General features: G+C 37.7%; 1 protein-coding gene across 10 annotated transcripts in view; it reads left to right on the top strand.

The window, feature by feature from the left end:
• LOC114052430 (LYR motif-containing protein 1) overlaps positions 1 to 13011 on the top strand; it is a 40029-nt gene extending 27018 nt beyond the window's left edge. For 9 of the 10 annotated variants that reach the window (XM_027875033.1, XM_027875032.1, XM_027875026.1 and 6 more), the window contains 2 exons: positions 11095 to 11187; positions 11803 to 13011. In XM_027875033.1, coding sequence (XP_027730834.1) covers positions 11095 to 11187; positions 11803 to 11919 — 210 coding nt within the window. In that variant the 3' untranslated portion in view covers positions 11920 to 13011. The remainder of the gene's footprint in view (positions 1 to 11094; positions 11188 to 11802) is intronic. The other variant, XM_027875035.1, reaches the window with a different exon arrangement.
• Positions 13012 to 13270: the final 259 nt, after the last annotated feature.

Below are 13270 nucleotides of genomic sequence, written 5' to 3'. Positions count from 1 at the left end.
TCTCAGCAGTTTTTGTTAGTGAGTTCTTATCCCAGAAGCTGGAGTCTCTGGAATTATCAAATAGTAGATAACTATATTCATTGACTGTTGTATCTTGCATACCTAAACTGTTCCACTGATCCACCATTCTATTTCTTAGCCAGTACCAAGTAGTTTTGATGATTGCTGCTTTATAATACAATTTAAGATCTGATACAGCTAGACCACATTCCCTTGCATTTCTTTTCATTAATTTCTTTGATATTCTGGACCTTTTGTTCTTCCATGTGAATTTTGGGGTTTTTTTTTAGCTCTATAAAATAATTTTTTGGTAATTTGATTGGTATGGCACTGATGAAGTAAATTAAGTAGAATTTTCATTTTTATTAGCTCAGCCTACTCATGAGCAACTGCTATTTTTCTAATTATTTAGATCTGACTTTATTTGTGTGAAAAATGTTTTGTAATGTTTGTATAATTCCTAGGTTTGTCTTGGCAGGTAGACTCCCAAATATTTTATAATGTTTACAGTAACTTTAAATGGAATTTCTGTCTCTTGCTATTGGGCTTTATTAGTAATATATAGAAATGTCAATGATTGATATGGGTTTATTTTATATCCTGCAACTTTGCTAAAGTTGTTTTTTATTTCAAGTAGTTTTTTAGTTGATTCCCTAGGAATCTCAAAGTATACCATCAGATCATCTGCAAAGAGTGATAGCTTTGTTTCTTCTTTGCCTATTCTAATTCCTTCAATTTCTTTTCTTTATCTTCTCATTGCTAAAGCTAACATTTCTAGTACAATATTGAATAACAGTGGTGATAATAGACACCCTTGTTTCACCCCCGATCTTACTGAAAATGCTTCTAGCTTATCCTCATTACACTTAATACTTGCTGATGGTTTTAGATAGATGCTACTGATCAATAAATCTTAAAAGGAAAGATCTTCCATGTCCCCTGTATGACTCTAAACATTGGGCTATAAGCCAGAGTGTGGTTATCTATGTTGACCTGAGAATTTAGCCAGTTCTCAGGAAGATGTGCTCTGGGAACCTGGCCAGTTCATCAGAACATATCAAGTTAATTAACATTCTAAGATGTTTTGCCTGCTCCAGGAACTTGGCCAGTTCCTGGACCAAGTAAAAACATCTATTAGAATCATGGACATCTCTGGCGCGGGGCCTTCTATGTAAGAGGCCCTATTTAAATCCTAATTGGGAAAGCCATCTTTGGATTCTCACCCATGGAGAGAATGCTCTGCTTGGGACTTTTCCAATCAGGACCCTGAAAGCTGTACCCCGGGAATCCCCAGCTTGGACTTCAGGTGTTGGTGCTTCCCTGAATTGGTGATGTTTTCTTATGTTATTACTATCCTTTGTATTCTTAGCCTGACTATAGTCGTATTGCTAATTGTATGTTGCAATAATCTACCTTTTCTGTACCTATATTATAATCTTAATTAAAGCTACCTTCACTTCTTTCTCTGGGAGTGTGTCTTATTGTAGGAGCGAATCCGAACCACATTTTTCTTCCTTAATCACACAACTACCTATTATTTTAAGGGAGACTCCATTTATTCCTATGCTCTCTGGTTTTTTTTAATACGCATGGTTCTTGTATGTTGTCAAGCTTTTTCTGGGGGCAAGTAGGTGGCACAGTAGATAACGCACCAGCCCTGGAGTCAGGAGGACCTGAGTTCAAATTTGACCTCAGATACATAACGTTCGCTAGCTGTGTGACTCTGGACAAGTCACTTGACCCCAATTACCTCACCAAAAAAAAAAAAAAAGCTTTTTCTGCATCTATTGAGATAATCATATGATTTCTGTTAGTTTTGTTGGTAATATGGTCAATTATGCTAATAGTTTTCCTAATATTGAACAAACCCTGCATTCCTGGTATAAATCCTACCTGGTCATAGTGTATTATCCTGGAGATAAGTTGCTCTAATCTCTTTGCTAATATTTTATTTAAAATTTTTGCATCTGTATTCATTAGGGAAGTTGGTCTGTAATTTTGTTTCTCTGTTTTGACTCTTCCTGGTTTAGTTATCAGCACCATATTTGTATCATAAAAAGAATTTGGTTTAGGACTCCTTCTTTGCCTATTTTCCCAAATGGTTTATATAGTATTACTATTAATTATTCTTTAAATGTTTGATAGAATTTACTTGTAAATCCATCTGGCCCTGGAGATTTTTTCTTAGGGAGTTCATTGGTGGCTTGTTCAATTTCTTTTTCTGAAATGGAGTTATTTAAGTATTTTATTTCCTCTTCCATTAATCTGGGCAATTTACATTTTTGTAAATATTCATCCATTTCACTAAGATTGTTAAATTTATTGGCATACAGTTGGGCAAAATAGCTCTTAATTATTGTTCTAATTTCCTTTTAATTGGAGGTGAATTCACCCTTTTCATTTTTGATACTGGCAATTTCATTTTCTTTTTTTAAATCAAATTAACCAAAAGTTTATCTATTTTATTGTTGGTGTTGTTGTTGTTTTTCATAAAACCAGCTCTTAGTTTTATTTTTTTAATAGTTTTCTTAATTTCAGTTTTATTAATCTCTCTTTTGGTTTTCAAAATTTTTAATTTGGTACTTAATTGGGGATTTTTAATTTCTTCTTTTTCTAGCTTTTTTAGTTGCATGCCCAATTCATTTATCTCCTCTTTCTCTATTTTATTCATGTAAGCATTGAGAGATATAAAACCTTCCCTAAGAACTGCTTTCACTGCATCTCATAAGTTGTGGTATGTTGTCTCATTATTGTCATTCTTTTGGATGAAATTATTGATTGTTTCTATGATTTGTTGTTTGACCCACTGATTCTTTAGGAAGGATTAGATTATTTAGTTTCCAATTAATTTTTAGTCTGTCTTCCCATGTCCCTTTATTACATGTAATTTTTATTGCATCATGATCTGAAAAGGGTACATTTAATATTTCTGCCTTTCTGTATTGGATTGTGAGGTTTTTATGGTTTGTTTTTGTGTAGGTGCCATATACCGTCAAGAAAAAGGTATATTCCTTTCTGTCTCCATTCACTTTTTTCCAGAGGTCACCATATCTAACTTTTCTAAAATTCTATTCATCTCCTTAACTTCTTTCTTGTTTATTTTGTGATTCGATTTATCTAGTTCTGAGAGAGGGAGGTTGAGGTCCCCCATTAGCATAGTTTTGTTGTCTGTTTCTTCCTGTAACTCACTTAACTTCTCCTCTAAGAATGTGGATGTTATACCACTTGGTGCATATATGTTTAACAATGATAGTACTTTATTGTCTGTGGTACCTTTTAGCAGGATGTAGTTTCCTTCCTTATCTCTTTTATTTTTTTATATCTCTTTTAATTAGATCTATTTTTGCTTTTGCTTGATCTGAGATCAGCATTGTTACCCATGCTTTTTTTACTTCAGCTGAAGCATACTGTATTCTGCTCCAGCTTTTTACCTTACTCTATGTTTATCCCTTTGCCTCAAATGTGTTTCTGTAAACAACATATTGTAGGATTATGGTTTTTAATCCACTCTGCATCCCATTCACATTCACAGTTATGATTACTATCTTTGTCTTTCTCTCCATCCTATTTCCCCACCCCACCCCCATTTATGCTTTTCTGCTTTTCTGTCTCCTTTTTCCCTTTCCCTCCTCAGTAGAGTTTTGCTTTTGGCCACTACTTCCCTCAATCTTCCTTTCCTTCTATCAGCCCCCTCTCTTTTCTTCCCTTTTTACCTTATTACTTCTTATCATTCCTTCTATCCCCCCCCCCCGCCACCTTTTCTTTCCCCTTTCCCCTCCTACTTCCTCTAGGGTAAGTTTGATTTCTATACCTAACTGATTATGTTATTCCCTCTTTGAACCAGATCTGATGAAACAGTGCTCATCTCCCTCCCTTCTTTCCCTCTACTGTAATAGGTCTTTGTGCTTCTTCATGTGATGTAGTTTACCCTTTTCTGCCTCCTTTTTCCCTTCACCACTTAGATTAATTAGATTAATTTGTTAGTTTTTTTATCACCACATGAAAGTAAACTTATATCCATGCCTTTTGTCTATGTATACCCCTTCTAAATGTCATAATAAAGATGCAGTTCTCAAGAGTTACAGGTATCATCTTACCTTGTAGGGATGTAAACCTTTCCCTTTTTTAACATGGTTTTGTTTTGGGTTTTTTTTTCCCCTTTCCTATTTACCTTTTTATGCCTTTCTTGAATCTTTTATTTGAAGATCAAGTTTTCTGTTGAACTCTGGTCTTTTCTTCAGGAAGGTTTGGAAGTCCCCTATTTCATTGAATATCCCTCTCTTACCCTAAAAGATTATGCTCAGTTTCACTGGATAGTTGATCCTCGGTTGTAATCCAAGCTCCTTTGCCTTACGCAATATCATTATTTCAAGCCCTCCAATCTTTTAACATAGAAGCTGCATAGTCCTGTGTAATCCTGACTGTGGTTCCATGATATTTAAATTGTTTCTTTCTGGCTACTTGCAATATTTTTCCTTTGACCTGATAATTTTGGAATTTGGCTATAATATTCCTTGGCATTTTCAATTTTGAGATCTCTTTCAGGAGGTTATCAGTGGATTCTTTCGAGGACTATTTTATCTTCTGGTTCTAGTCCTAGTGATGATTTCTTGGAAGATGTTGTCCAAGCTCTCTTTTTTCATCATGGCTTTCAGGTAGACCAATAAATTTTAAATTATCTCTTCTGGACCTATTTTCCAAGTCAGTTGTTTTTCCAATGAGGTATTTCACATTTTCTTCTATTTTTTCATTCTTTTGATTTTGTTTGACTGATTCTTCATGTCTCATTAGCTTCCATTTGCCTAGTTCTTATTTTTAATGAATTGTTTTCTTCAGTTAGCTTTTGTGCCTCCTTTTCCATTTGGCCAGTTGTATTTTTTAGGGACTTGTTTTCTTCAGTGTACTTTTTTTCCATTTGGCCAGTTGTATTTTTTAAGGTTTTGTTTTCTACAGTCAATTTTTATCCTTCCTGTTCCAAGTTACTGACTCTCTCTTGCATACCTCTCATTTCTTTTCTCAGTTTTTCTTCTACCTTTCTTATTTGACTTTTAAAATCCTTCTTGAGGGGCAGCTAGGTGGCGCAGTGGATAGAGCACCGGCCCTGAAGTCAGGAGGACCTGAGTTCAAATCCGGCCTCAGACCAAACACTTCACACTTATTAGCTGTGTGACCCTGGACAACTCACTTAACCCCAATTGCCTAAATAATAAATAAATAAATAAATAAAATCCTTCTTCAGTTCTTCCTCAAGGCTTTTTGGGCTTGAGACCAGTTCATATACCCCTTTGAGGTTTCAGTTGTTGATATATTGACAATGTTGTTCTCTTCTGAATTTGTGTTTTGATCTTCCCTGTCCCCATAGTAATAATCTGTGGTCAGTGTTTTTTTCTGCTGCTTTTTCATGATGTTTGCCTATTTCTTAGCTTTTAAAGTTGAGCTCTCCTGCTGGAGCGCAGGAGACACTGACCCCAGCTTTTTGTGCTGGGGGCCAGTGACCTGGTCCCTGGCTTTGTGTCCTGGGGCTTCAAGTGCTGGCAGCTGGAGGCTCTAGGGGTCTAGCAGCTTACCTGGTGCTGAGCTGGGATCAGCAACACTGAAGCTCTCAAGGTGTGGTGAGAGGGACAGCTAGATGGTGTGGTGGATAGAGCATCGGCTCTGGACTTAGGAGGACCTGATTTCAAATGTAGCCTCAGACACAAAACACTCACTAGCTGTGTGACCCTGGGCAAGTCACTTAACCCCATTGCCTAGCCAAAAATAAATAAATAAATTCAAAAATTCAAGGTGTGGGGGGGGGCGGGGGAGGGTCTGACTCTTGGAGGAGGATACCTATTCACCCAGGCTGCTTTGAAGCACTGGCAGGCTTGGCTGCCAGAGGACACTTGCCTGCCTAAGGACACTTGCTTGCCTGGAGCTGTGCCTCCTGGAGTTGTGCTGAAGCATGAGGAGGTTTGGCTGCTGCAGGGCACATGGTGGTTTTCCAACCTGGAGTCTACCGGTTCCCCTGCCTGTGCCAAGGCACTTAGTGGAGTCTTGGTGTTGGCACTTGCCTGCTTTACCATGCTGGGGCTCAGGATCTCCCCCCTGGTTTGCTGAGGTGGGGCTTGCTGCTGGCTTGCTGCAGTGACTCCTGTCCTGTACCCCCTCCACCAGAGCAAGAGGGGCCTGGGTTCCCATTAATCCCCCAAACTTCCCAGGCTGTAAAACTGCTACACCCCATCTTTCTACTGACTCAGCCATTCCAGGGTTTTTCCTGGGGTGATATTTTCTGAGCTTTCAGAAGTTAGAAAGGGAGACTGAGAGCGACTTATTTCTTACTCTACCATCTTGGCTCCCAGAAATCCCATCCCTCTCTCTCACCTCTGAATTTTACATTTCTTTTTCTCACCCCTGTGTTCTCTGTCAATGCTCTAACTGCCCTAATAATGATAAAGTTCTTAGGTGTTAAAATTTTCATCTTTCTATACAAGAATATAAGCATTTTAACCTCATTGATTACCTTGTAGTTTTTCTGTCATTCTTTAACTTTTTATGCTTTTCTTGAATCTTGTATTTGAAAGTCAAATTTTCGGCTCTGGTCTTTCATCAAGAATGCTTCAAAGTCCTCTAATCCATTAAATGCCCATCCACCCCTCCCCAGAAGGATTATACTCAGTTTTGCTGCTGGATAGTTATTCTTGAATATAATCCTGGCTCCTTTGCCTTTTGGAATATCATACCCAAATTCTCTGATCTTTTAATGTGGAAGCTGCTAAATCTTGTGTGATCCTGACTGTTACTCCATGATATTTGAATTGGTTCTTTCTGGCTGCTTATGGGTATTTTCTTCTTGACTGGGAGCTTTGCAATTTGGCTGTAATATTCCTGGGAGTTTGCATTTTCCAATCTTTTTGTGGAAGTGATTGGTGGATTTTTGCAATTTCTATTTTACACTCTGGTTCTAGGATATGTATTCCTTGATAATTTCTTGAAATATGATGCCTAGGGTCTCTTTTTTTTTCATCGTGGCTTTCAAGTAGTCCAATAATTCTTCAGTTATCTCTCCTAAATCTGTTTTTTCAGGTCATTTGTTTTCCAGTGAGATATTTCACATTTTCTTATGTTTTTCATTTTTTAATTTTGTTTTCTTGGTTTCTCATGGAGTCATTAGCTTCCACTTGCCCAATTCTAATTTTTAAAAGAATTATTTTCTTCTGTGATCTTTTGTAACTTTTTTTTCCATTTGGTTAATTCTGCTTTTTAAGGCATGCTTCTTGTCAGTGGATTTTTGTGCCTTTTTTCCTATTTGGCCAGTTCTATTTTTTAAGGTGTTATTTTCCTTGGTTGTTTGTTTTTTGGTTTTTTTTGGTTTGTTTTTTGGTTTGGTGCTTTTTTTTTCTGGTGCTTTTATTAAACTCTTTTTTTTTGCATCACTCTCATTTCTTTTCCCAGTTTTTCTTCCACCTCTCCTATTTGATTTTTAAAATCATTTTTGAATTCATCCAAGAATTCTAGTTGAGCTTATGTCAAATTTACATTTTCTTAGAGGTTTTGCTTGTAGCTGCTTTGACATTGTCTTCTCCATTTGTGTCTTGTTTTCCCTGTCACCATAGTAACTTCTTATGTTCAAGTTCTTATTTTGTTTTTCACTCATTTTTCCAGCCTATTTCTTGACTTTTAACCCTATGTTAAAGTTGGTCTTTCTTCCTAAGGATCACTGTCCCAAGCTTCAGACCTTTTTTCCTGCTGTCTTCAGAGCCAGCTTTCAGGTTCTGTAGGTCTTTGGTGCTTTCAAGGTGGTAAGACCTAGGGAGAGGTATGATCACTGCTCTCCTGGTCTGTGCTCTGGTCTTTAACTATGAAGGAACCTTATTTCCTTGTAGTCACTAGTGTTAGCCCTCCTGTACAGCCCTAGGACTGTGACCATGTCCTTTTCCTCTCATGCAGCAGTAATTGCTCATGCTCCCCTATGTCTTAGAATTGAGACCAGAGCCCTACTGTAGATGACCACAAGCACTCCTCTCCCTCCTGGAACCTTAACTATGGCGCCTGCTACCCTGAGGCTGCAAGTGCTCTTGTTGCTCCTTCTGGCCTTTGGACTGCAGCCCAGAACTACTTATGGGCAATGCAACAGGTTCCTGAACCCAGCACCAGCAAAGGATCCCCTGCAATCTCCTTCCAGCCAGTTGTCCAGCCCCTTAATCCTCCCCTCACCTGTCCTCGGGTTGGGAGTTCCCAGAGCTGGTTCTGCCACCACAGCAGCCACCTCCAAGGCCCAGTGCCGGCAGCACAACACAGCCTGCACTACCTGGTCTGTGCTGCTCCAGTCCTGACCACCACTGCAGTGAAACAAACCTTTCCTGCCAATCTCCTAAGTTTTCTTGAGCTAGAAAATTGTTTCAACTGACCTTTTGTTAGTTCTGTCCCTCCAGAATTCTGTTTGAAGCATTATTTTAGAATTGTTTGGAGGGGAATTTGAGAGAGCTCATCTGAATACTTCTCTCCTCCACCATCTTGGCTCCACCTCTCTCACTTTCAAAATCCAGTGTTCTTTTCTCTGTCCTTATCCTCTTGATTTCTCTGCAGCTTATGACACTAATGCTCACCCTTTCCTCTTGGTTACTCTCCCCTCTCTTGTTTTCATGAGACTGCTCTCTTTTGGTTCTCCCCATACCTGCTTGACCATTTCTTCTCAGTCTCCTTTTCAGGATCATCAAGTCTCACCTCAGGCTCTATCCTAGGCTCTCTTATTTTCTATTTCAGTCATCTCATAAGATCCCATGAATTCAACTGTCATCTCCAAGCAAATAACTGCCAAATGTATAGATTTAGCACCACATTCTCTCCTGAGCTCTGGTCCTGTATCACCAACTGCCCTTGGACATCTGTACACAGATATCCCATAGGCATCTCAAATCAACAAGTCCAAAATAAAACTCACTGACTTTTCCCAAAACTCCTCCTGACAGATTTTCCTATTTCTGTTGAAGTTAACACAGTCTTTCCATTCACCCAGATTTGTAAACTGGAATTCATCCTTTACTCTTTATTCTCACACCCACCATAGCCAAGGCTTGTCATTTCTACCTTCACATCTCTCACGTGTCTTCTTTTCTCCATTCACATAGCCATCCAGATCAGGCTTTCATCACCTGGCGACTGTAACAGCCTCCTAATGGATCTCCCTGTCACCTCTCTCTGCACCTTCTCCATTTCATCTTCCACACAGCTGTTACACTGATATACTTAAAACACAGGTTTGACCATATCACTTATCTGTTCACAAAAAATTTAAGTGCCTTCCAATTGCCTCTAAAATAAAATACAAATGTTAGTTTGGCATATAAAGCGCTCCATTGTCTGACATAGACCATACCTCATGCCTGAAATTCATTGTCTTAAATTCTGCCTTTCAAAATCTTTCAGGTTCCTTCAAGCCTCCACTCAAATTTTCCCAGAGCACCTTGTGTTGTCTTTTCTTCTCCCTTTCCCAACATACTAAATTCATGTATCCTCCATCCTTCAGAAGAACACAAGCTTCTGGAGGACAGAGTCTAGCTAAGTCATTTAAATCCCTATCACATTTTCTTTGGCTTTGTTTTTTTTTTTTTTCATTTTAGGCAATTGGGGTTAAGTGACTTGCCCAGGGTCACATAGCTAGTAAGTGAAGTGTTTGGTCTGAGGCCGGATTTGAACTCAGGTCCTCCTGACTTCAGAGCCTCCTGACTTCTGCCCCTCCTATCACATTTTCTTACATATATTATGTGCTTAATAGTTGTTTGAATTAATTAGAATGTAAACTGTTTCAGGGCAGAAACCTTGATGCCTTATTTTTTTTTTTTTATTATACAGCACCTGTAATATGCTTCGCAACATTGTTGTTGCTTAATAAAGGTTTAAATTACATTTATTAAATTGAATAGGGGCAGCTAGGTGGCGCAGTGGATAGAGCACCGGCCCTGAAGTCAGGAGGACCTGAGTTCAAATCTGGCCTCAGACCAAATACTTGACACTTACTATATGTGTGACCCTGGGCAAGTCACTTAACCCTAATTGCCTTTAAAATAAATTGAATAACATTAATGTTGTGACATAGTAGAGTCATTATTGATTTATTGAGAAAGTTCAGGTTTTAAGTTAATGCTTATTAAATTGAATTAAGGTTTTAAGTTGACCTTTCCATTTTCAGGAAGTATGTTTTGGGGGGGGGGGTGGGGGGTTGTCCAAGTTGGATTGGTCCAAGGAACCATTGACCTGATGGACTGTTGATTAGGAGGAGGAGGAGCCATCAAGCCTTTTAGCATTAAGGAACCTCTTTTCACAATATATTTACTAGATATATTTGCTATCTTTTCCCCCCGTATAACCCCTTTCACTCATGTGAGAAGAGTTGCCATTTCTCTCTGAAAACTGACTAGTTCAAAGGCATTTGATGAAGTGCATAAAATCCCAAGGGACAGGTGAGAATTTTGCAATTTGTTACTGAAATAGATGTCACAGAATAACAGTTTCTCATAATAGGGAAACTGAGACTACCGGGCCTTGCCTTTCGTCTTCAAAAGAGAAAGAAAGCCAAGTTTTTATCCTGAGTTTTTATCTCAGAACTTGTCTTCCACCAATCCAGTCAGTACCAGAGCATAAGAGGACCTTTGGAGTGTCCAAGACAGACATAGGACACAGACCATACAATTATTCTGAGGTTCTTTGGTGGGCTGATACAAATTGAATTCTTTTCAGAGTCCCAGTGTAAACTTTGTGTAAGAATCATAATTCTCCCTCCTTTCCTATTTAGTTTTATATTTTTTAAACACCACCATTCATTACATTCCTTGAAATTGAACTGCCTTTGTGGACCACATATAGACAATTTTTGGAATTTGAAATGTCCCCTTTTCAAGCCTTCAGACTAGAATACCTGACAGAAATTACTTTCTTTCTGATCATTCTCAGGTGGGATTTCTCAAGCAGTAAAATTTAAGCTAAATTACTTTTCCATTATCAATATTGAATTTATTGGTTGTGTCTGTAAGGAAATTTTTTAAAAATAGGCAAGTACTTTATGAAGCATTAAAATATGCTAACACTTTTTTTAAACTCATTTTCCCATTCTAACAGCTTACGGATTCAGAACTAATTAAACAATGCATAGATGAATGCACAGCAAGAATTGAAATTGGATTGCATTATCAGATCCCATATCCAAGGCCAGTAAGTCTCAGTTCAATCTCCACTTGTTGGTACTAAACCACTGCATCACCCAAACCTGGTAATTTCTGAGCATTCCTACTCATGTGACTAGTGGTTTCTGGGAAGCATGATACTGCTGCAAAGGCAATTTACACAACTTAGACTCTAGATCTGGGGTTCTTAACCTTTTTTGTGTCTTGGACTCTTTTGACAGTCTAGTAAAAACTATGGACCCATTCTCAAATTGTCTCTTTCCTACATTCATTTAAAGAAAATGTTAAATTTCATTTAGAATTTAGTGAAAATTAAGATGTATTTTTCTTCTTGTTTAAATTCACTAACTCCCTGAAATCTACCTGTGAACCCCTGAGTAGAGTGGTCCATGGACCCCAGATTGAGAGCCTCTGCTCTAGATTGAGATGGTCTGATCAGAAACGGGGGGAAGGGAAGGGAAGGGAAAAGGGACGTTTGCAGAATGTTTTGGAATTGAAGTAGCATTACTACCACCCTCTTAAAAAGTTCTTTTATTTCTTTTGTTTTTCTCATAGTGGGGAGCCTAGCCCATACACTGTTGTTTTTTAAAAAGGGAAATCACAATCTCTGGGTTTTCACAAAGGCGTTTTTTGATTTGTGCAGATTCACCTTCCTCCAATGGCCCTCACTCCCCTACAGAGTCGTGGACTTCAAACCCAGGAGAAGCTAAGAAAGTTTTCCAAACCACTGTATCTCAAGTCTCACAATGAAGTTTCTTAATCTAAGAAATAGGTTCTCTGTATCAACTGTGAACCAGGCAGGAACTGAGCACAAACTAGATGATGAATCTTTTCTACTTAAGTCCAGTTAAATAAAGGAAGGACAAAAAATATAGAGTCTTTGCTGTAATTTCTTTTAAGCACTCAAAAATTTGATTCTTTATTCTCAGTAACACTAATTTAATGTCCTTGAATTTATCAGTATCAGTGTGTTGCTACTAGATAGAAATATGCTCCCAAAGATCATTTCTAATCATGATCTTAGTAACATTAGATCAAAGTCTGAACATAGCAAGAATCAGGCTTAAATTTAAATTTTAAAAATAATTTTTTTTTTGTGGAAATAATGTAGCTATATACACAGAGGAAGCTGCAGAGTAGAGATATGGCAGTACCTGTTAGCAGCTTTCTTGGAAGTTCTAAAAATTACTATGGCAATCAGATACTAGCCTCAGACTTGTAAATCTCTGTGGACTTTATTTTGTTTTGTATTTAAGTTATGGATATATTTAAAATAAGCCCTTTTATGTTTTAGTTGTTCTACTGATATCTTTTTTTGGCTCAATTTACTCAAAGATATACTTTTCATTAATATTCAAGTATTAATATTCAAGTTTCTCCTTTACCACACTAGCAGAGTTCATCATATCATATCCCATCATCCCATCCCCTTAACCTAGTGGAAAATATCATAGTATCTCAGGGAAATTTTGGGGAGGAGGGAAATTTTTCTAAATTTTCAAGAATTGGTGTATGTAATTCTGTCCATTAAATGCATACTCTATACAAACAAATTCTAAAACATGTGAGTTATAATTCTGGCCTCAAAGCCTCACTGCAAACATACTACAATAGATAAAAATAATCACTATTTCTAATTGACCAAATTGGAATCTCACAAGCAGAAGAATATGTGGAATAAATTACAAGGCTAGGCTGAATTGAAATTATGTACAAATAGGAAAAGGAAAATCTAGATCAAAAGGAGAAAGGACTGTGCCTTTGTGATAAACCAAGTCACTGTACATGAGTCAGTGTTCTGTATTCAAAGATGATGAAAATCTTCAATAAAAATTGTTTATGTTTGTCTTTACTGTTTGTACCCATTCCTAAAATTACTTTGCAGCAGGTTTATAGTCTATTGATTTTAGTTAGGTAACAGAAAGAGTGCTGCATTTGGAATCAAGAAGCTTTCTAGTTAGGATAGGGCTGTCTGACTCATATTGCCGCAATCTTCATTATCCTAATTTTGGAAATAAGAGAGTATCCTTACAGATGAGGACTATCATGAGATAGAAGTAAGCTTATACTTTCCTCACAGAGGTGGTTGGTGACAGAGTGATAGAGCATTG

The sequence above is a fragment of the Vombatus ursinus genome, unplaced genomic scaffold (genome assembly GCF_900497805.2).
Source record: "Vombatus ursinus unplaced genomic scaffold, bare-nosed wombat genome assembly UNPS02014807.1, whole genome shotgun sequence".
Classification (NCBI taxonomy): domain Eukaryota; kingdom Metazoa; phylum Chordata; class Mammalia; order Diprotodontia; family Vombatidae; genus Vombatus; species Vombatus ursinus.
Note: the sequence above shows the minus strand (reverse complement) of the source record. Positions and strands in the feature narration are given on the sequence as shown.